This window comes from Macrobrachium rosenbergii, chromosome 14 (assembly GCF_040412425.1).
Source record: "Macrobrachium rosenbergii isolate ZJJX-2024 chromosome 14, ASM4041242v1, whole genome shotgun sequence".
In the NCBI taxonomy this organism is placed as follows: Eukaryota; Metazoa; Arthropoda; class Malacostraca; order Decapoda; family Palaemonidae; genus Macrobrachium; species Macrobrachium rosenbergii.
The window spans coordinates 6,505,303-6,530,877 of NC_089754.1; the positions used below are offsets into that span (position 1 = coordinate 6,505,303).

Genomic DNA, 25,575 nt, shown 5'->3' on the forward strand with positions numbered 1-25,575 from the left:
TATATATATATATATATATATATATATATACATATATATATATATATATATATATATATATATATATATATATATATATATATATATATATATATATATATATATATATATATATATATATATATATATATATATATATATATATATATATATATATATATATATATATATGTATATATATATTTATATATATATATATATATATATATATATATATATATATATATATATATATATATATATATATATATAATATAATATATATATATATATATATATATATATATATATATATATATATATATATATATATATATATATATATATATATATATATATATATATATATATACTCATATATATATATATATATATATATATATATATATATATATATATATATATATATATATATATATATATATATATATATATATATATTTATATATATGTATACATATATATATATATATATATATATATATATATATATATATATATATATATATATATATATATATATATATATATATATATATATATATATATATATTACAGGCAGATAGCAAAACCAGGCACTTCGCGAACTGCCTGAAAATGCAGGAAGACAGTGAAAATGCACTTAGGGACATTTGATCACCCCCAGGGGCCTAGTACTAAACATGGCGAAATACATTTGACCCCAGGGCTAGTACTAAACACGCAAACAGTGTAGGAGAGTCACTGTTTCGCCGTGGAAAGCTTGCCCAGGTAATTCCTTGGGTGCAGTTGCTCTCAGGTTCCAACTTCTTTTAGACTTGTATGGCCCAGTGGATAACGCCCTTGCTTTCCAACTGAGAGACCTGGGTTCGATCCCGACGTGAGTCAGAAATTTATTTCTGTTCCACACGTGATTGTGTGTTGATGATTTCTATCTTATTCACTCAGAAGGGATAATTCGAATGAAATGTTGTCTATTGGGTCATTGCTGAGTCGGGAAGTTGGGAAAACTCGCTGGTATGCAAGTAGTTAGCTTGCCCAGGTAATTCCTTGCAGTTGCTCTCAGGTTCCAACTTCTTTTAGACTTGTATGGCCCAGTGGATAACGCCTTGCTTTCCACCTGAGAGACCTGGGTTCGATCCCGACGTGAGTCAGAAATTTATTTCTGTTCCACACGTGATTGTGTGTTGATGATTTCTATCTTATTCACTCAGAATGGATAATTCAATGAAATGTTGTCTATTGGGTCATTGCTGAGTCGGGAAGTTGGGGAAAACTTGCTGGTATGCAAGCAGTTAGCTTGCCCAGGTAATTCCTTGGGTGCAGTTGCTCTCAGGTTCCAACTTCTTTCAGACTTGTATGGCCCAGTGGATAACGCCCTTGCTTTCCACCTGAGAGACCTGGGTTCGATCCCGACGTGAGTCAGAAATTTATTTCTGTTCCACACGTGATTGTGTGTTGATGATTTCTATCTTATTCACTCAGAAGGATAATTCGAATGAAATGTTGTCTATTGGGTCATTGCTGAGTCGGGAAGTTGGGAAAACTCGCTGGTATGCAAGCAGTTAGCTTGCCCAGGTAATTCCTTGGGTGCAGTTGCTCTCAGGTTCCAACTTCTTTTAGACTTGTATGGCCCAGTGGATAACACCCTTGTTTTCCACCTGAGAGACCTGGGTTCGATCCCGACGTGAGTCAGAAATTTATATATATATATATATATATATATATATATATATATATATATATATATATATATATATATATATATATATATATATATATATATATATATGTATATATATATATATATACCAAATAACTCAGTTCAACTCTAATGCATAATTACGTTAACACTGCATGCTCCAGCACAATTACTGAAGGTGATCGCACAATGGAAAATAAAAGAAATATCAGGCAGAGAAATAACAGGATCATGACTAACTAAAAGAATCTTACTCAGGCACATGACCTTCGTCAAGATGATGGTGCCCTCACTGATATGGCGCAGGCAATGAAGGAGGGAATTAAAATGCCACTACAAAGTATACTGGTTTGAGCCCCAGGGTCGACATGTGGAAGATTTAAAAGGACAGCCAAGATAAGGACATCTGTCCTCAGGACGTGCTCTGAGCATTCTCTCTCGCAATTCTCGTTGCAGCGTCTATAAATAAACTTTAGGGGTTACGCTGGCTTCTCTTCCAGATGGCTCAAAGGTCAATCTTTGTCACATTTTCTATAATGACGACCACATAGCGTCAGTCAACCCACGTTGAGTGTTCAGGGTGGGGGGGCCAACTTTCTCTTTTTGGTCCCTTCCTTGCCTTGCTGGATGCAGGGGGTACCTGGAATTAAGCCTAGAAGCAGTCACTTTGAACAGAGAGAGAGAGAGAGAGGGAGTTAGGCTTAACCATTTTGGGGAATGAAGGAGAGAGTTTTTGGAGGGGCGAATGGAAACCCACAGTTCTAGTAACTAAGTAATTTTTATTCCTTTCTCAATTATGCTGCAGACGTAAAAACGGGTGAGGTTGCGAGAAAAGAGATCCCATTCGTTGCACCTCCCCAACCAAGTTAGCATTCACACCTAGATCAGGTGAGAATGATTACCAGCGAGCAAATTCACTTAAATACTTTACTTCTCTCATTTCCCTTTGGTGCCTTACAATTTAACTTAAACTTTTGTGTAGCAATTAATTGCAAGAGGCAAACAACACTGTGACATCTATGTTAACGCAGAAATAATATTTGCGGCTAGAAATTACATATTTTTATCATTAAATTCCTATTACGTTATGGCTGCGTTAATCAGAACATTTTCACAACGTAATGGTATAGTTAAAACAATGAATTAATACTAGGTTAATTCTAGAGATACTTCATGCACTCTTAATAATAGTCAATTACGCATATTGCACACATGGAGTTAGTCTGCCTTGAAGAGGCATTACAACAAAGTAAATGTGGTCTTAGTTAGGTGTTTCCATGATACTTGAGCAACAGCTCAGTGCCATTCAGGCATTATTAATTACAAGGTCGCGAGTTTGAGACTCGAGATTTATTACAGAGATTCACTAGGAGAATGGATGACAGATTCAGAGTAATCAAAGATTGTAAAATAGAGATGATGATTAAATATGCCAAAATTACATTCCTCAGCCTATGGAAGACAGCTCAGATCATTCTTAGCCCAAGAAGGCCACAAAGGTAGCCAGAAGGCGCGACCCCCCTGGCAGAATTTACGATAATGGCACGGTGCCAAGTTGGCACTCATATAATAATAACTAATGACGATGGCATATCGTATTTTAAATGCATCATGCTACAGTAGGCGTGAAAGGGAGGTCAAAAGACCTATACAGTTGGCATATCTGCCAATGGTACTCTGCATGGGCAGAAGGGATTAACATAAAATGGGGGCCTTGGTAAGGCATAAAATAAATGCCAGTAATAATCAAAAGCAAGGAAGGGAAATGTTAAAGGGGAAGAATAAAGGATAGAGTTATAGAGGAAATAAATAGGTGAAGGACCCTGACATCCTCTTCTAGATAAAGGTGCCAAAGTCTTCCTAGGGAAAAGGAATGGCACTGCCAGTTTGGCACGGTTACCAGGATAACCCGGGGGCCCTCTTCAAGCTACCTGGAATTATCCACGCCCATGGTATTTCCTCCACGGACCTCTCTTACTGTGATGGTTTGTCTCAGTCAGGAAATTGGTGGAACCAAGCCTGGAGGGGTTTTGAGTGCCACCTGTGTCGGCTTCCTTGACAGCAGGGGCCTTCTTTACAAGCTCTACCACGATCTGTCGCAGTTCCTGGAGTTCATCAGCCATTTGAGACATGGCAGAATCCTTGCTCACTGTTGTGTCTGCAGTGGACTGAGACAGAGAGGCGGCAGTCGCTGGGGGCATGAGAGGCTAGCAGGTAAGAATGACCAGCTCAGGCACGCGGTTGCGAGGCTGCACCTTTGGGTGAGCTTCCACTGTGGTTGGGAGGATCCGCTTCTCTTACTGGCATTGGTAGTGGAGCCAAGCCAGGCGAAGAGAGGGGGCCCAGACTAGGATCTCTGGAATGGAAATCAGGGGCATGCTCTGGCACTGGCACTGAGGCAGGGCCAGGCACTAATGACTGATTTGGAATTTGCTCGTTGTTTGGGACGGACGGAGCTTGGCACTGCTCAGTGCACCCAAGTGACACTGGCAGGGATTGTGAATCAAGAGTAGGATTTCCTGGAAGGGGTTCTACTGGGGACCCTGGCACTGGCACTGGGGCAGGGCCAGGCACCGGAATGGGATCGGGAATCGATCTTGGTGGAGGGGGCCACTGCACATTGCACTCAGGTGGCACTGGCATGAAAAAATCAGGCGTTTGAGTTTTACTCTGGCCTAATGAATGATGTGGGGAATTGGTCACCTGGATTGCTTTAACTTAGATGGGGACTGTAAGTTCTGTCCCAGGAGGATGTCATAACCTCCAGGAATGTATCTGGCAATGGCGAGGTCGCAAATTTCAGAGCTATGAGGTCTCATGATCCTCAACTTGACAGTAGGAAGTATCATTTTGAAGTGACTGATACCCTCTATTGAGATGAGTTTACATCTGTTGATGATAGCTCCATGGGAACTTGTCTTCCCTTATGAGGGACATTTGTGTGCCAGAATCATCAAATGCTTTGACCTGGCTGGTGAGGCACCTACCTCAGGGAAGTGCCATATAAATGGGACCCGGGGCTGGAGGACCTACAGATGTTGAATCGGTGATTGCCAAGGTGTACTTGATGTATTATTATTATTAGGGAATTTTGTCCATTGGGTAGAGTGCCTATAGACTCTGCAAGCAGGGCAATAAGTCCAGCTATAATCTTATCTGGACCTGTCCCATAGGAAGGAGCAGGTGTGGCTCGGGGTATTGTCCCATTTGAGGACGTAGAGGGGTTTCCTGGCTGATTCTCAGCCTTCCAGCGGCACTGTTCAGTGGGGTGCCCTGTTCTCTTACAGTACCCACACGCAGGTTTCTTAGGAGAAGTGCCCATTCTTGTGAGGTTACTGGGAGTTGGTCGAGGCAGGCGAGGAGGGATATAATTTTCGGCCATGGGAACTAAGAAGGGGATGATGCATTTCCTATATGTCAGCCCAAAGGCAGCACTTTCGACCACTGTCTTAGGCACCTTATCACGCAAGTGAGTGGCAAGAGCTGGCGGGCATGAAATAAGAAATCCTTGAGCTGGGAGAGTTTGAGGACTTCCTCCACACTAGTGGCTTTCAGAGATTCTAGCCATCGTTTTAGGGCCTGGGTCTTTTTGAAGATCCACTCAGACCAGGTTTGTCCTGATTCCTTGGGCATATTTCTCCACCTTTTCCTACAATGGTCGGGAGTGATTTCAAAAGCCTTTATAATGGCTTAGCAGACAAGGTCAAGATTTCCTTGATCCTCAGGGGTGAGAGTGTTGAATGCAATGGCACCCTTGCCTTCAAGGTGCCGTCCCAAGATCAGGACCTTTTCGATATGGTTGAGCCAGGCTTCAGGCTCAGCTTCGTCCCATTTTCTTATGAGGGTTGAGTGAGGAGAGGGTGTTGATGTGTTGTGCATGTCGTGAGCTGCCATTGCAAGCTGATGAGCTCTTTCCTTCTCCCTCTCCTGTCTTTCTTTCTCCTTCTCATGTCTTTCTGCCTCTTTTCATTTCTCCTGGGCCATTAATCTTTCTCCCTCTCCTGTCTTTCTGCCTCTTCTCGTTTCTCATAGACCCTTCTTTCTGCCTCTTCTCGTTTCTCCTGGACTATTCTTTCTCCTTCTCCTGTCTTTCTGCCTCTTCTCGTTTCTCCTGGGCTATTCTTTCTTTCTCCTTCTCCTGTCTTTCTGCCTCTTCTCGTTTCTCCTGGGCTATTCTTTCTTTCTCCTTCTCCTGTCTTTCTGCCTCTTCTCGTTTCTCCTGGGCTATTCTTTCTTTCTCCTTCTCCTGTCTTTCTGCCTCTTCTCATTTCTCCTGGGCCATTAATCTTTCTCCCTCTCCTGTCTTTCTGCCTCTTCTCGTTTCTCATAGACCCTTCTTTCTGCCTCTTCTCGTTTCTCATAGACCCTTCTTTCTGCCTCTTCTCGTTTCTCCTGGACTATTCTTTCTCCTTCTCCTGTCTTTCTGCCTCTTGTCGTTTCTCCTGGGCTATTCTTTCTTTCTCCTTCTCCTGTCTTTCTGCCTCTTCTCGTTTCTCCTGGGCTATTCTTTCTTTCTCCTTCTCCTGTCTTTCTGCCTCTTCTCATTTCTCCTGGGCTCTTCTTTCTGCCTCTTCTCGTTTCTCCTGGGCTCTTCTTTCTGCCTCTCTTTCCACCTTGGCACCGTCTGTCCTCTCTTGGGCCCACTCCCTCAGGGCTTGTCCGGATGGTCCCATGTATTTCCAGCGAACATGTAGAATTTGAAGTCACCATTTTGCTGGACTCTGGATGTCGTAGACCTCTTGAATTAACGCTTATATGGAGGGGGGGGGACCCGTTAGAAGATCAGTATGTCTGGAAAGACTCAGGTTGTCTGGAAGACTTATCCTTCAGGGTGTCTCGGAAGACTCAGGGTGTCCCGAAGGACTCAGGGTGTCATGAAAGACTCAGGGTGTCCCGAAAGACTCAGGGTGTCCCAAAGGACTCAGGGTGTCCTAAAGGACGCAAGGTGTCTGGAAGGACTCAGGGTGCCCCGAAGGACTCAGGCATCTGAATAGACTCGAGTTGTCTGAAAAGACTCAGGGCTGCTCAAGGGAACAGTTTCAATATGTCTGATGAGACTCAATATTGTTCGAAATGAACAGATTCAGGGTGTCTGAATAGATAAAAGTTGTCTGAAAAGACTTAAACTTCAGGATGTCTGAAAAGACTCTGTCAAAATTTAATGTGTCTGAATAAGACAAATGTGTCTGAAAAAGACAAATTTCAGGCGGTCTGAAGCAACAGTTAAAATCTAATGTGTCTGAATAAGACAAATTTCAGGATGTCTGAAGAGACTCAGTTGTCTTTAAATTAAAAGACTTAAATTTCAGGTGCCTGAAAAGATTTTATTAAAAATGAACATGTCTGAATGAGGCAAATCTGAAACACTCCATTGTTCAGAATAAATGAAAATTAGTATGTCTGAATAAGACAAGAATGTCTGAATAAGACAAAATTCAGAACGTCTGAAGAGACTCAGTTAAAAATTAGTATGTCTGAATAAGACAAATATGTCTGAATAAGATTGTAAAAATTAATGTCTGAATAAGACAAATTTCAGGATGTCTGAAAGCTCAATTGTTCAGAATGAACGAAAATTATGTCTGAATAGACTTAGTGGTTCTTAATGAACGAAAATTTAGCCCAAGCTAACGTAAGCCTTTATGTATATTTTATTTTTGGGAGAGACACTGCACAACTAACAAAAAGAAAAGGCTTAAGGGGGTTATGCACTTATGGTGTGTAAAGGAAGTTTCCTTGCCCTGTTGAATAATTTTAAATGTGGCATAATGAAAACAGTACTTTGATCCTATTGAATATTAAAATCTCAACACACGAGGGTAATAAAAATGCTTAATCATTCTCCGTTATCAAAACAACCTTAGCTAGCACGTGTACTCCAATGTTTACTTCTGTGTCTCGTGACATCAGCCAACAAATGAATGAGTCACACGGGGGCGGGGAGTCATCTTGACCACGTGTCTGGCTGTCCTGCCAACCCTTTTTTCTCACACTCAGCCTGCCTGAAGTAATGAATGAATGAGGGAATTCTCGCTAAAGTTTATTGCTGTCAAAAGTGCGGTGAGGTGCACGGACGTATGGATAAAATTAGCAAGTGAAAGAAAGGGGTTTATATAAGCGTGCTGTGTGTGCAGTTTTTATAACAATGGAATTTCTCATGGAACTCACAAATCAAAGATGGTGGACGGTTAGGGATGGGCCCACATGACCTGGAATTGAAGATTCCTTGTCGAAATTACTATTCTCTTGTCTTAAGAGTGGAAATTTAGACTCCTAAATACTTCTTAGCTTTTCCTATTGCTCAAGCAAGGGGGAGAGAGAGAGAGAGAGAGAGAGAGAGAGAGAGAGAATAAATCTAGCGATGCAAAATTAGCTGAAGTCAAAGCCTTGGTCGTTGCCTACAGTGTGCCCATCTGGGAATTCGAGACTTTCAAATTGTCCTTATCATGTGGACGAAGGAAAAGGGGCTTTATTCCTTTTATTAACTCTTCGACTGAGTTGCTCCCTAGCTTCCTATTTGTAAAACATGAAGCTAACATGCGGTAGCATGAAAATCTCGTGGAATATTTAATACACTCTCTCTTCTCATGAACTAATTTGTCATGCATGTGGTCTATCAATTACCTAACGCTGATTGCAGTCACTTTTTGCACCTAGCATAAACCTAAACAAAATATTTCGACATGTACTTACGCTATGGAACTGGCTCTTCTCATGTGCTTAAAATAGAGGGGTAATGACATCAGGGTCGTCTCTGAAATTATGTTGACTAGCTAGCAGTTGCTATTCCGCTGAGAATTGCAAGGCAGTTGGATCTTTGGCAAGGTATGACAGTTGCTATGAATGTCTGGGGGTTACTTGATTCTGGCGGCAACAGATGAACGCAGGAGCTCCTTTTATTTATTACACATCTGACTCAATATAAGGATAATTCGTAGACAGAACAAAGGAAATCTATGGCTTAGGGCCTTCTTCATGTGATGGAAATTATGTAAACTCAAGGGGTTCTCTTAACTAATTATATTTACATGACAAACACAGATCAGAAGAATGACAAATTACTGGGAAGGTAATAATAAGGGAATGCTAAAATAATGAATCTTACACAGAATAAATATTCTACTCCGATGATGTCTTTATAACAGGAACATCGCAGTAGGGGGATAGTAGGGGGATTGCACATGGATGGAGCCGAGAGATCCCAGAGTAAAGGTCTATCTGCAAATATATGTAGGACAGTTACTTGCAATAATAATAAGATACTCAAATGGAAACTGAGGAATGCACAGATGGCGGCAAATAACTCAGTTCAACACTAATGCACAATTACATTATAACACAATAGAAAATAAAAGAAATATCAGGCAGAGAAATAACAGGATAGTGACAGACTAAAAGAATCTTACTCCGACATTCCCTTCGTCAAGGTGACAGTGTCCTTGTTGATATGGCACAAGCAATGAAGGAGGGAATTATAATGCCACTACAAAGTATACTGGTTTGAGCCCCGGGGTCGACACATGGGAGATTCAAAAGGACAGTCACGATGAGGACATCTGTCCTCAGGTCGTGCTCTGAGCGTTCTCTCTCGTGATTCTCGTTGCACCGTCTATAAATAAACTTCGGGCATTACGCTGGCTTCTCTTCCAGATGGCACAAAGGTCAATCCTTGCCACGTTTTCTATAATGACGACCGCATGGCATCACTTAACCCACGTGGAGTGTTCAGAATGAGGGGATGCCAACTTTCTCTTTTTGGCTCCTCCCTTGCCTTGCTGGATGCAGGGGTACCTGGAATTAGGCCTAAAAGTAGTCACTTCTTGAACAGAGAGAGAGAGAGAGAGAGAGGGAGTTAGGCTTAACCATTTTGGGAAATGAAGGAGAGAGTTTTTGGGGGGACGAATGGAAACCCACAGTTCTAGTAATTAAGTAATTTTTATTCCTTTCTCAATTATGTTGCAGATGTAATAACGGGTGAGGTTGCAAGAAAAGAGATCCTATTTGTTGCAATATATATATATATAAATAAATAAATATATATATATATATATATATATATATATATATATATATATATATATATATATATATATATATATATATATATATATATATATATATATATATATATATATATATATATATATATGTATATGTATATGCATATATATATAGTTATGCATATATATATATATATATATATATATATATATATATATATATATATATATATATATATATATATATATATATATATATATATATATATATATATATATATATGTATATAATATATATATATATATATATATATATATATATATATATATATATATATATATATATATATATATATATATATATATATTCATGATGTTGCCTTGCAATGCATATATCCTTCTATAATTTTGACATATTTACTTTTTTTCATGTGTTATTTGTAATGATAATGATTGTTGAAGTGTCATATTTAGTTTGGCATCAGATCTCAAAAAAACTAATGATTGAATAACCTAATAGCGTAATTTAGAATTGGTAATACAATTTTAATAGTAACATAGTTTAGAACGAATAATATCTTTCTTGATAAAAGCGTAGTATATGAACACGTGCGTGTGTCCAGCAAGGACTTGTTTCATTTCAATTGTCATCAGTTGAGATAAGCGAGAGTGCTTTGTTTCGGGTTACATGATGACAGGTTTGGATAACAAATGCCAATTCGTCCCATACGGGCTCAAGACGAGTGATTTCATGTTGTTACATGTTCGAGTCATGTATGCCACTTTGAGAGAAGGAATACGTGTCTCGATCAATTACGCCATGTTTTGTAAGATTGCATTCAAAATGTTTTGCTGGGAGAACGTAACTTCTTTCTAGAAATTTCTCCATGGTATCCCACACCCAAAATGCTTTAATGACGTCACCTCCCTGCTTCTAGAACAACTTTTGTATCTCGTACCCAAAATGCTTTAATGACATCATGTAAATGTTTCACGTGTTACTGGAATTCTAAAATTTGTTTTATTCTGAGTTCTGAGACCAGTTGATTTGGTTCCCTCTCTCTCTCTCGTTCTTAGAAAGAGATTACTTTTAACTTAGTGTTTTGTGGTCATGTATTAGCATTAACTTTTGGGATCTGAATTTAGTAAAGTTATTTAGTTTGTAACGGCAACTGGTGAAAAAGTGTGTTTTGTGGTAACGCAGCTGCAGCAAGTGATTTACAGAGGTTTTCACAAGTTTGTGTAAGGTAACGTGAATTTTACTTATTAATACCATGGTATGATAAGTTAGGAAACTGTGCCTGAGTGAAAATATTATTGACAAATCTTATGTGTATTTTTGTGTGTTTTTCTATTTACAATCTCTTTATATTTTCACATTTTTCATGTTTGTGATGTAACATTTATTTACGTAGCATTTTAAATATTTCTTGGTAATTTAACACTGCATACTTGATTTAATATTTCATTAAGATTTTCTTTTTAAATCATGAGTAATTCTTGATAGTTTAAATTTTGCTTGATAAAGTTTTTGTGAATTAGTTTTGTTTCATAATTTAATTCAAGAATTAATTAAGTGTTGTGTTATTTTCAAGTAATAATAAATTTTTCAGATTGTGAATTCTAATTAGTTGTGAATTCTAATTATAAACTTTGAATTTAAAAATTAATTTTTGTATTTAATGTTTTTTAGAAAAAGTGTTTCATTTATTGATCACCAGTAAATAGGATTGATTGTGTGTGCATAAGGCAAAGTGATAAACATGTTTTGTTCTTTTAGTTTTGCTAAAGTGAATTAAGACCAGGAAAACAGTTAGAGTTGTTTGATGGAGTGAAGCCCTTTTACTCTAGAATATTTCTAGTTTAATTTTTGATACCACACACATATTCTGATAGACTTAGTTTGATTTTTCAAGTAGTAAATAAGTTTTTCTTAAGGGATCGCTGTTACCTTTAGAGTACTCAGTCGTAATAATTAATGTTATGAGAGTTCAGGTATCTGGCTGAAGTGAGGTATATTTTGAATCTTGAGATTAGTTGTGTAATAACCATCGTGCATCGTGAAAAAAAAAAAAAAAAAAAAAAAAAATATATATATATATATATATATATATATATATATATATATATATACTGTATATATATATATATATATATATATATAGATATATATATATATATATATATATATATATATATATATATATATATATATATATATATATATATATATATATATATATATATATATATATATATATATATATATATATATATATATATATATATATATATATATATATATATATATATATATATATATATATATATATATATATATATATATATATATATATATATATATAATATATATATATATATATAAATGTATGTATATTGCAACAAATGAAACTTCTTTCCAAGCAACCTCACCTGTTTTTACATCTGTAACCATTAACAGAGAATGAAATAAAATTCATTTCATTTGTTTTAATTACTAGAACTGTGGGTTTTCATTCGCCCCTTCATAAACTCTCTCCCTCATTCCAAAAATGGCTAAGCCTTTAATCCTTCTCTTTGTTCAAAATGACTGCCTAAGACCTTGTTTTCAGGTGACCTTCAAAGAGGCCTTCCTCGACGGTGTCAGATAACAGGCAAGGGAGGAGCAAAAAAAATGAAAGTTGGTGCATCACAGCCCTGGCCCCAGTAATCTCCACAAATTCTGACTGGATGCCATGTGCACGCTATAGAAAATGAGTTGAAGATTGACCTTTTGCGCCATCTATCTGGATGTCCAGGCATAATCCCCCGAGGTTGGATATAGACGATGCAACAGCAGTCGAGAGAGATAAGTGCTCAGAACATCACCTAGGACAGATGTTCTTACCTTTCCCTGTCCCTTGTACCCTCCACGTGTTTGACTCCGATGTTCGTATTAGTATAGTACTTTTGTAGTGGCATCCCCTTAATTCCCTCCTCCAGCCTCAGCACCCTATTGAACGAGGACATTGTCATCTTGACGAATGTAATGTGCTGGAATAAGGTTTCATAGTCAGTCACGATTCCTGTTATTTCTCTGTCTGATTTATTTTCTACTTCCGTTGTGCGATCACCTTCAGTAATTTGTGTTGGAGCATCAAGTGTTAATGTAATTATGCATTTAGTGTTGAACTGAGTTATTTGGCAACATTTGTGCATTTCCTCAGTTCCCTTTGAGCTTTGTATTATTCTTGCAAGTAACCATCTTGCTATATATTGCAGATAGACCTCGGCTGTGGAACCACTCTGCTCTATCCTTATGTGCATTGGCCTTATGCCACCCCTTAGCCTACCCCTCTGTGATGTTATTGTTATGAAGACATCATCGGTGTAGAATATTTTCTCCTGAATAGAATTCACCATTCATCACTAATTCATCATTCTTCTGATCTGTGTTTGTTATGTAAATATAATTAATTAAGAGAACCCCTGAGTTTACATAATCTTCACTCACATGAAGAAGGCCCCAAGCCACAGTATTTCCCTTGATTTATTTGTCTACGAAGTTGTCTTAACCAGTCTATTTGGTCAGATGTTTTAATGAAATGCAGTAGATTTCCTGATAAAGTAAAGAACTCCCTGCTATTATCCATTACCGCCCAGAATCCCGTAAGTATCAAAGGTATATTCATAGCAATATGTCTCTGTATACATAAGTACGGGAAAAGGTGCCATTTGGCGTCCTGGCGTCCTGAACATTTGGCGTCCTCAAGAAAGGGTGTCATTTGGCATCCTCAATTATAATTTATTTTATTTTTATATTTTTGCTGAAGAAAATAACATGCAATTTTTATATTTTTGCTTTCGAAAATAACATACATATATAAAAATTATGTAGTAAGTAATTTGGCGTCCTGGCGTCCTGAACATTTGGCGTCCTCAAGAAAGGGTGTCATTTGGCATCTTCAATTATGATTTATTTTATTTTTATACTTTTGCTGAAAAAAATAACATGCAATTTTATCTTTATATTTTTGCTTTCGAAAATAACATGCATATAAAAAAAAAAATATGTAGTAAGTAGGGGAAAGGTGCCATTTGGCGTCCTGGCGTCTGAACATTTGGCGTCCTCAAGAAAGGGTGTCATTTAAGGTCCTCAATTATTATTTATTTTATTTTTATATTTTTGCTGAAGAAAATAACATACAATTTTATTTTTATATTTTTGCTTTTAAAATAACATGCATATATAAAAAAATTATGTACTGTAGTAAGTAGGGGAAAAGGCCCTGAACTGATATGAGAGAGGCCCACTGCGTGACTCATCAACTGTCACATGACTGATGAGATGAATCAATATAAACTATCTGTTATTAATCCCACTTTATCGATAAGAGTCTGAGGAGACACCTTGCCAAACAGATCTGAACTGATATTAGAGTCCCACTGCATGACTCAACCACAACTGCGTGACTGATAAGAGCTGAACCATTATAAACTAACTGTTATTAATCCCACTCTATCGATAAGTGTCTGATTAGGTATCCGCTGCTGATATGATTTAGACCCACCGCGTGACTCATGAACAGGTGTATCACTGATAAGAGTTGAAGCGTTATAAACTATCTGTCATTAATCCCACTCTATCGATAAGAGTCTGATTAGGTATCTGCTACTGATATGATTTAGACCTGCTGCGTGACTCATGACGTCATACGGACATTACAATGTACAGCTCTCTAAGACATACAGCTCTAACTCTCCACCCGATTGTTAAAAGTCACACGTTTTAACACGCTCTCGATTACGCTCACTGTCAGTGTCACTTAACCTATGTATGGGACAATAAAAAAAGCGATTCTACCTATCCACTCATTTTATTAGATAAAGCGGTATAAATTAACAAAGTACATGAATCTGGGGTTCTCCTGACACACATTCCAATACAATACCACCACGAGTTGTTATAACCAACCTTAAACCTCTAAAATAATTTTACAATAAAATAACCATAGGCTTCCAAACCTAGTATGTCATACAGCCTGACTTTCCTCCCCCCCCACCTTCTTCTCCCCCTCTTCCGTTAGTGTTCTGCGTAGAAGAACTTGTCTTTCTCCTCCTCCTCCTCCTCTTCCTTGACCATTCATCCTAAGTAAAGAAAAATAAAATGTCTTAGAAAATCGAACGTCCCAAAATTAATTATGTGATGTGTATTAGCAACGTTTTTAAAAATGGAATTAATCATTACCTTTTATTTAAAGAACGCATCGCCTCCTTGTATGTAAGAGCTCGTTTAACGCCTGAACTCCAGTGTGAACACCGCACCCTCTTGAAAAATTTGAAATAGTATTCCGTCACCCACCTGTCATTGCTTTTCAAACGACTTGGGGAAGACGACACTCATTAATGACAAAACCGATTTTAACCCTCTATGACTCATTTTTAGTGAACGAAGAAAAAGCAGTAAAGACCACACTTGTAAGAATTATCGGGCTGTATCTGCCTTACGGACTGGCAAAGGGTAAAATCCGAATGCGCATCGAGAAAAGATGAGAAGCCACCCGAATAAATTTGCGGGTTTATACCGTAACTGTCAAAAAAGCAGATTGTATCCCTAGGCGAATAGTCTATATAAAACCACACCCAATGTCCGACAAGGTGAATATTAGAAGTTGAAGGTAGAGTATTAGATATAAAAACTAGAGGTTTAATTCTATTCGCGGGTATTTTAAACGCACCCACTTCATCCAAAGCGAACACACCTAAATATTTAATGACTCCCTAGCGAATCCTGTAAAACTGTCTTGATTTCTTTTGTATCCATCACACCTAGCCTCTAACATCGCACTGAATGACTCTGTCCGAATCAATGGTTAAAATACCTTTCATGTCACCAAACAGTAAAATCATGCGACCGTGCCCAGCTTTATGGATATTCTCAAACTGGCCGAAATCTCAACAGGCATGGAATCTTCCACCTCTTCCGTAACGAAGCTGAAACAATAGATGGCTCTCCCATTTTTAAAACTATTATAGGTTATGAGGTTATCATGTCCCCCTCCTATCAACTTTTGAGTCTCATAATACAATTGCATGATAGCATTAGGAAAATTACAGTTGATGTGATACACCGTATTCCCATTAACTGTGATGTGCACATCATTCAAGTCATCAGCTCCGAAATATAAACTATTGGCCGCATAATTCCCCGAAAATGTTTGCACGCTTATCATGGCCAGTGGTATTGAAAGGTTGATCTATTAAAATGGAATCCTCATTCTGCCCTATAACATACGTTTTATATAAAGTCTTATCAAATATATATTGTATCGGGTTAACTGCTAGAGCGGTGTTTAAAGTGGACATAGCGTTATAATGAGGGGTAACCCGATCAATCCACAACTTGGCCTTTTCTATATTCAGATCATTTAAGTGTCCATCTGTGTGTGCACCCATCACCCAGTTGTTATTCGCCATTTCAAGTCTTATTCTCAAATCCACGGAATCTAGCAAATACATGTCTATACTCGCCAGATCTATAAGGAGTGGAAATTACGTGTGAATTTCCCCTGCCTTAATGGAGCTCAACATCCGAGATTCCCACCTACTCAGCTGCCCAAAGAAGCTGCAGTATAGATCTGTGTAACACCATGCATAACGTTAAAGTCATCGTGGAAAAACCCACTTATGCCAACAGTCGGTAGTGCGCTGGTTTTAACGCTCTTGAGCATTTTTATGTATGATTGATAGTTAAAAACAGGACACGATTCCACCAAATTTTCATTCAAGAAAACAGAGACGGATTTAAAAAGCGTATTATTTATACCATTAACCAATGCAATATGTACATTGTCTGCTAGCCGCTCACCGGCCCTGGCCACTGTAATGTATAATTCCAAAGCTATACTCGATAAATCCAAGAAGGAACCGGTAATACCATTAATACGAAACTCGATATAACTGTCTGTCAGGATTCGATTTACTGAATTGTTACTCGGTGTGAAATACAACCTTTCCTTCGAATTAATCGAGCTTTCTATAATCCTACGTCTGTTCACATTTGGGAACAATTCTGAGATACCCGCGATATAGGAGGAGACAGGAACCTTGTTTCCCATCCCAGGCACGTTAGGAACAATGCCCGCCATTCCTGAAAAAAAAAGCAAGAGGAGAGAGAATGTGTGCATGCATGCCAACGGGCAAAAGGTTAGTGAATTAAAGATGATCATACGCATCCTTGTTATAATTATATTATTTACTTCTCTATTTAACCCTTCGATTTAACCCTTCTCTTCTTCTTTTTCTTCTTCTTATTCTTCTTATTCCCTCTCCTCGTGGCTGAGCTCATGAGTGAGTGTATGACGTACTCCACCTCCCACCTTTTTCCTGGCAACCTCCCACTTCCATTTAAAATTCGTCGGCCCGTGCTTTTGAGAGCTGTCACTCCATGTCTTTTAAAGATTCCTCAAAGGCAACTGATCATTCACTACATCGGAAAGCACCAATCTGCCAAACTCTTTAACAGAAGGTTTAGCAACATTCAACAAAAAAGGAGTACCCTATACGTGCAATGCCAGCAATTACCGAAAATACACCCCGCCCTCCTATGACTCGGATAGAAAACTGAAAATGTCTTCTAAACCCCTCCCTTCCTTAAAGGTTCGGACAGGAATAATGTTTTAAATTCCACCTCAGAGGTGGAGCGAAGACAACCCCATACCTGTTAACTAAAAAAAAAAAAACTTTCAATCTCCTCCCTGTTTTTGTTAAACAGAGCGCGTTTGAACGTTCCTAATTACGCTAGGTTGCGAAAGTAAATAATGAAAAACACTGAAAAGAAGGTGTTTTTATACGTACCTCTCTATCTGGGTCTTATATGAAGCACGCGGGTGACACTTGAACTGTTGTTGAAATGGATACTCTTTCCATTCTGGTCCATGATAACAATCAAAATCTGTTCCAGGATGTTTGTGTTCAATGCTTTGTATACCGTATTGTGTATCCCTTTCCCTTTACTACTCTCTAATGTGAAACAATCCAATATATTTACTAGTTCACCTCCAAAAAGTCGGTTGAACGATATCTGTGTACACGTACATATAATCTACCACAATTATCAGGTAAGGAATCGTCAGAGAGGTGCATTCAATGCCTCGAGGCCGTAAACTTTGTACACTGTATTATTTTAAAACCTAACAACCTGGCAGCTTGATCGCTGAATTTGACAGTCACACTTCTAACATCCCCCGCCTTAATGTTCCTCCTCCTCCTAACGTGAGGGATGATAACTCTCCTGCTGTCTTCATCCCAACTGAATATATCATTGCTGTTGAAATCGTTTTTGTATTCAGTGTCATAATAGACTTTTAAATGTTCAAAAACATCTTTGTTAAGCGTCCTCACCAACCTTTTCATATCCCCCGCTAACTTAGCTGTCGTTGGTCCATAGCTATAGGCATGCTTATCGTTGTTACCACGATCAGTAACAAAGTAGAGGGTGAATTCTTCATCTCTCGATAATACAGCGTAATAAACGCCCAGAAACATGATCGAAGCGAGACCTGCTTCATATTCGCTACCATTCGGCAGGAATATAGGAGTGGGCAACCTATTCACAAACCCTGATGGGTTTTATGATACTTTCATACTTGTCCAGGCTGCCGAGACTGCTCGCATATATAATGTGTTCGCCTGCCATACTGATAATGTACTGCGCACAATTTCCTTCATCTAGGGTCTTAAAAAAAATTTTCTTTTATGAATTCTTTGGTTTTACCTGTAATGTCAAACTTGTGTACGTCTTCCCCAGTCTGATTATACACAATGGAATGTTTTTCTGTTTTGTTTGTTTTCTACTTTATACAAAGTGAATCGCAATGTAAAATACCACCGCATTCATCAGTCTTATAGGTTTATAAACAGCATTGTTACGTCAATCGCAATGTAATCCACCGCATTCACCTTATAGGTTTATAAACAGCATTATGTACCTACTCGAAACAATCCAGGATGTTTACAGTTTTATCACCCAGCAATGAAGGTTGAATAATGTTTGAATATAAGTACACACAGTCAATACTGTGATCGTCGAGATATGAAATTCTGGAGAGACGATTTCTCATTGCCCCTGAACGATAAATCGCGTATGTCAATTCTGTGTTAAACCCTAATACTCGCGCTGCTCTAACACTAAACTTTACAGTGACTGAAACAATTCCTTCTACTTTCGATACCTCGGCATTCACGTATGTGAGACTCATCTGCTTCAAATCATCGTTCCATGAAAATAATCCTTCCCTTCGCATAACACCTCGAATTTATGCACCGTAAAATGTTTACAACTGTTCTGTAACATCTGTATTGAGTGCTCTGGTCAATCTATTCATATCTCCCGCTAATAATCCAGCGGCAGGAACATACGTGAAACCATATGAGCGAGGTGCCAAACCCTGATTTAAGGTTGCTTTAAAATGAATTGTGAAATCTCTATCTTCAGGTGTGACAGCATAGTATTCATTTGGGAGTGTAACCCCTATAACACCCATTTCATATTCCACCTCTTTTGATAGAGTTATGGGAGTGGACAATTTGTTTGTAAATTTACACGGCTGGTTTTCAGGAAATAAATCCAGACACAACCCGCTATTCACATATACAATGTAATCGCTACACATGTTGAGAGCGCAATGCTGGTAATACACACAATTGCATGCATATATATACCTTGCAACATAGAATGGATGAATAAAAAATTATGTATAAAATAAAAAAACTGTTTTATTATACAAATTGTTGGAACATACATACATACAGACATACACATATTAAAATACACATATTAAATTACAGACTTTGGTAATTATTTTTACATTGGTGTGTCACACAGCTTGCCACGTTGAACGCCAAAGTTTAATTTCTCCGCGTTCACAATTTCCAAACGTTTCAGTTTGGAAGAGACATCCATTTTTTGTTCAACCCCCAAACATAATTTCTCCACGTCCATTATTTCCAAACGTTTCAATTTGGATGATGAGTCTTTCAACTTCACATCATCCGCATACCTCTCTTAAAGGTGTGATAAAACAATTTCCGTGATATAATAGCTATGCAAGAGACTTATCCTTGTCGTTTCATCTCTTCACCAAAGGAGACAATCGCAGGCAGGTAATGGTTTAACCAATCACAGTTCACACGACCACTTAGTCCTATCCCCACAGCAAATAGTATATATTTCACATCTTCACGCGACACTTTCATTAACTGCGATTTCAAACGCTTCAGTGATGCGTAGAAGTGATTGTATCTCATTTCTCTCGTGTCGTTTCGCAACCTTTCTGCATGGTCTTCATCCTTGGAATACATTATACTCGTTTTGGCGAATTCGTTCTCTTCCACAGAAGCGCCAATTCCATATTGGGTTAACAACGTAGCAATGACGGGTAGGTCGGGTTCTTCCGCATTGAGTGTATTCTCCCCCTCCGGCACTCTCAAAACGGTGGTACCTTCTATCCCACGGTGGCGGAAGGCAGTGTAACTCGTCCCAGCTCTGTTGTAACGGAGACCTGCAACGTCGGCGTAGGGGTAAACTCTCACAATGTCTTGAGCAATGCCATAATTCCGGCACGTTACACAGTTAGTAGCTATAACCAGGCAACACTTCTTCTTGAACTTGGTCTCGGATAATCTCCCGAAAACCAACTTGCAAGGTGACGAGGCCATCTCTGAACTGTGAAAATTGGAAGGGTGTACACGTTAACGCTACATGAGCTGGAATACTAATGCCTCCATAAACTCCTTCAATTTTCCACATCCCTTCATCTTCCCCTCTGTGATTCATCACGCTAGGCTCCGCCCCCCACCCTCTTGATTGAACAGGTTTATCTCCGAGCCCACTCCCATGATCGAACATGATTGAATGGGTCTTAAACCTCGCGATAAGGGAAGGATTTGCCTCAGATAATTTGTGATATGCGGCAGAACGGTTACTCACTCATGAAAAAGTTTATCGCTGCTGCTGTGGGATTGAACATGTTAATTTCTTGACTCATCAATATGGTTGCCACACGTTCACCTTTTCTTCGCCACCTTGTTTTTCATTATTCTCCTCCTCCTCCTCCTCCTCCTCCTCCTTTTCCTAGGTGAATTGAGCCATGCTTCTATCTGTTTTTTATAACTGAGTTTCTTACCATCTGATCTCTAATACCACCCCGTTCAATTATATAGTGATAACTGGGTACATTGTTATCATCCGTCTTCTTATTCGCTTGAAATTCTCTTGCCACATCTACAATGTTATATCCCATAAGCGGGTGGGACAAGTCCCCTTCTTCATTCCATTCAATCACACCTGAATTTCGCAAGTGGTTAACCAAGGCGGTCACATATGATATTTGATGATCTTTGAATAATATAGGAATTATACCAGTTAGGTCAGGATTAACTCTTTTGCGGGTAACTCCGCGGTTGAGCACATTTAAAATTCGCTGTTCTCCCTCCTTCACACGATCATCCTCGACAGGAGGTATAGGAGGTGGAGGTGTAACTGTTTTGGCATTTGCTGGAAAATTCACATTTCTCTGCACATTCAGAGGAATGGGTGCGACACCCGCCCCCCGCATTAACCCCCCCCTCCTCCTCCTCCACCAACAGCGCCGTCTTCGCCGTCGACATTGATGTTAACGTTATTACTATGGTTATTAACATTATTGCAAGTTTCCCGAACTTTTGTCAACCTTTCATATGTGATAGCTGGTACAACGTAGAATTCCTTCATTTTGTTTTATTTTCTTTTTATTTTTTATTTTTTTTTTCTATTTTAAAAAAAGGCTGCCTATCAAACTAGCCGCTAAAGGAAGTAATACGGACAGAATGGCGCCGCCTTTGCGACTCTTCAATATTTTTTTTCTTCTTCGTTAATGACGTAGATTTCAGGGATATTTGACGAATCTCTCTCTTACACCTTCCGAGTTTTTAAATAAATGTTTTTTTCACTGGTCAGATTACCACGAAGAAAATTTCTGAAAATTTCAGATATGGTAGCGATAAATGCTTTGCTTAATGTTGGAATTACTCTACCCCTCTCGGAGGGGGATAAACGAGAGATGAATAAAATAAAATCTTTGTTTTTACGTATTAAAACCTCCTTTTCACAACTCATGCCCGCACAATTTGCGATTCGTCAACCCACGAGTTAAATTGTGCAGGATAACCCTTCCAATTGACATAATACTGCGTTTTGCTGCCTCTCCTCCTCCTGTCTAAGATGATGTCATAGGTTTCGGGTAATTCGGTAGGTATTAACTCTTCTCTGTAGAATGTGCCTTTTATTTCTTCTCTCGCTAAATCTTCTAAGATGTAAACTGTGGGATTTTGCAGAGTGACGAGCTTCTTGATTTAAAAAATTTCTAGAGTGTTTTGAACAGTATACCCCCTCCTGAAAACTGCATTCCGGTTTTCGTCAGCTATACGTACGGTGTCTCCAACGTTCAAGGATGAAGTGACACGATTCGTTGTGGGAAAAGCGTTTTTATACATTCTCGAGAATTGATTTTTAATGTCCGCTTCACTTCTCATAGCGTGCACCTCCTCGGGTGTGCGCCCCTGTCCCAAATTCTTGTGCGGTGAGTTGTTATAACTGTTAACTATGTCTCGCAGAACATCGATATATTTCAATGTGTTGTTGTGTGTGAGGTATCTGTATATGCGGTTTTTAATAGTTCTTATCACCCTTTCAGCTATAGAAGCTTTAATTTCCCACGAATAGACGTTATATAACAATACATTTTTACTTTTCAGATAATTCCGGTTAATAAATTCCCTACCTTCATCACTGTTCAGGCGAGACAGACCTGAAAAATCTGTAGATTCTATAATCGTTTTTAGCGCATTGCACACAGTAAGGCCATCCCTCTTTTTCAAGGGGAGAATGCGTAAAAACCTCGAAAATTGATCAATGAAAATTAGGAGATATTTATAACCATTGTGTTGAGCCAGTTTCGACATGTCCGCTGCTCGAGGTTTAGTTGATATGATTTTCCTTCTAAGGAAACGTTTGCGCGTGCTCTTGTGCAAGGTATATGAAGGTTGACTCTTTAAAAAATTAACGACGTCTGCTCTAGTCACATTTTTGTCTACCTTCCTCACTGCTTTGAGTAGTGCATTCACACCGCTGAAACATGATGGTTGTGTCGCATTGCCATATAAATCCCTAAGCAGTCGTAACTGTTCTTCAGTCATATTTGTACGCGATTTGATATTCGGTCTCTCCGAGAATATTCATTCTGAGCTGCAACAATTCAGGTGTTGACGGTGCGAAGTCTACTAATAGATAACCGTATCGGTTATGCGTTAAAGCTTTTTTGTATATGTCAGAAAGCTCCACACCTCTCCGCTGACCGAACAATTGCCTGCCCAAAGTTTCAATTTGACCAGACCAATGTCACGATTCTTCATGAGGATGTAATGGGAGCAATTGAGACTGATGCTCCTACTGAATTTACCCGAGTGAAACACGTTCTGGGTTATGAAGATCACCGATATATTCGAATGCCGTCCGGCGGTGAATGCTTGGGTCACGAATTTATTGTCGCTAGCTTCGAGAAAACAATCATCAAGTACAAATAACAGTCCTATATATACTACCACCCTCCACTCCTCTTTCCGTGTAATTTTTAATTTGGTGCTTATGGTGTGATGACTTTCCAGAGTGTGTTCACTCACCCCGCAATATAAAATACAGTGAAAGTTAGCCTCATACATTTCTATTATGTTTTGACACAACACAGATTTGCCACTATTGCTGAAACCTGCTATGATAGTCTGCGCAGGAACAGCGAAAAGGTTTAAGATTTCTCCTTGGAAAGGACCAGCTTCCATGTTTAAAGTTCAAGGTGTACTGAGAGGATGCGATGATCTGCGTGTTGTTATATATTAAGGTGAAGGTTGTAGAGAAAAATGAAGGTTGTAGAGAATATTAATTTTAATAAATAACGTTTTTATCGACATATGTATATATTACAGGGCATATACATGTATATAATTTTTAGCTGGTGATGGTTATATACAAGTGAGCATTTGTTTTTTATTCACAGAGTGAGTGATGCGAATACTCTGACTATAAAACATATTTACATTATTTGAAAATTACATATATATATATATATATATATATATATATATATATATATATATATATATATATATATATATATATATATATATATATATATATATATATACACAAACAAGGCATTTAGGCTGAGTGGTGACGTGTATACTCTTACTATGGTACATATTTACATTAATTGAAAAAATGTACATTCTTTTCACACACGTCTACTGAAGCTCAGCCGTCTTTTCTTGGCAGGTGGGAAGGGCATCAGCTTAGCCCATGCAGGTTGCAACAGCTGCTGCTGCTTCTGTTGCTCATCCACCAATTTGCTGTCCACTCTCCGTCTTTTAGAACAAGCTTTTATCCGGGGGTACTGAATTGCCAGAGTAAAGGGTTGTACATAGGGAATTCTGGATGTACTTGGCATAGGTGGAGGGAAGGGCGGCGACGGCGCTCGAGGTAATGTGTCATCATCTTCGCTAACGGCTTCCTCTAACTCGCTCGCTGCAATCGGTGGATGTCCGTAAGCGAAAGATTTAAATGGAGTGAGGTAATATCTCTTGTCCTCTAAAGGACATGGAGCTACCTTTCTCTGCTGGGTGTGACACATTGTTCCCTGCATCATCTGCAAATTGTGCACTGTAGTGTGCGTAATCTCATTATTTTTTATTACATCCAGGTATTGACTATGACTAATGGTTTTTTGCCTGCAACTTTGAATCCCCTTTAAAGTATTGCACCAACTGTTTTGTGTTTCGTAAGAATACACTTTAGGTTTAACACCGATGAATTCTCTGATGAGTTCAGCTCCTGTTTCGACTTTAACAAGTCTGAGTATTCCCTGGCACGAACTGTCATACGCTGTGTGAGTTTTAGGGAAGTTACTCAAATCCAAATGGGGTTTGAGCACAACCTTCAATTCGCGTGTGAGATTGTCCGTTTCCAGGGAGAAGATCAAACTGTCGGTGTCAGTGTACAGAAGCTATGGACTTCGGACTGTAAAGAACTCTGTTCAGCTTCCAGACCTCCAGATGATAAACCAGGAAATATTCCTTAGATGGAAATACGCCACATAGCAGTACTGCGCATTCATGTATCTATAATAATATTACAACTGTAGAAATCAAAGAAATTCTACAATACACGCAAATGTCTTGTATGATATTGTCTTTAAAGCCTAAACTACGCCAGATTATTTGTGTCATTACTATTCACTGAAACAGATTTCCATTACGTGTTCATATTCGCTCCTTTCTTACTTTAGAGCTCTTCGTTCTTTCCAAAAATTCCTCTCTAAACTTTAAGCCTTGGTTTCTAAATCACTTTCACGATTTTATCAATCACAGGACGATTTTGAGGTTATTGGAAATCATTGGGAGATTATCAAGAAGATCCTCATAATTCGATACGGCAGAGATCAAATTGTAGGTCCTGGTACGCTTACAGAATTAATAGATGGGGACTGGTCAAAATGAATTATTCTTACTAGATACAGGAGTAGCTGTGTTCTCTCCTACAGAGGTTACCCTTGCTTTGCTCGGCAGAGGAGTAGTGTGGGTGTTAGGAGAGGCTGCAAAATGGGAATGGCTGTGGTGAATTTTTAATTATAAAATGGAAAGGTTTATATGTAAAAAGAGCGGCAATATTCATGTAGACTGGTGTTGCATCATATATGAAAAATTAGATTATTATTATTATTATTATTATTATTATTATTATTATTATTATTATTATTATTATTATTATTATTATTATTATTACCAGAGCTGAGAGTAGTGTTCTCTCCTGCAGAGATGGGTCTCAGG

General features: G+C 38.3%; 2 protein-coding genes across 2 annotated transcripts in view; one reads left to right on the forward strand and one right to left on the reverse strand.

The window, feature by feature from the left end:
• LOC136845478 (prolyl 4-hydroxylase subunit alpha-1-like) overlaps positions 1-25,575 on the forward strand; it is a 129,361-nt gene that overhangs the window by 49,086 nt on the left and 54,700 nt on the right. The window lies entirely within an intron of this gene.
• LOC136845477 (tetra-peptide repeat homeobox protein 1-like) lies at positions 3,911-5,063 on the reverse strand. Its single transcript, XM_067115650.1, has 2 exons — positions 4,844-5,063; positions 3,911-4,356 (listed from the first exon to the last, which is right to left on the reverse strand). Exons 1-2 carry the CDS (start codon positions 5,061-5,063, stop codon positions 3,911-3,913), a joined length of 666 nt encoding a protein of 221 aa, XP_066971751.1.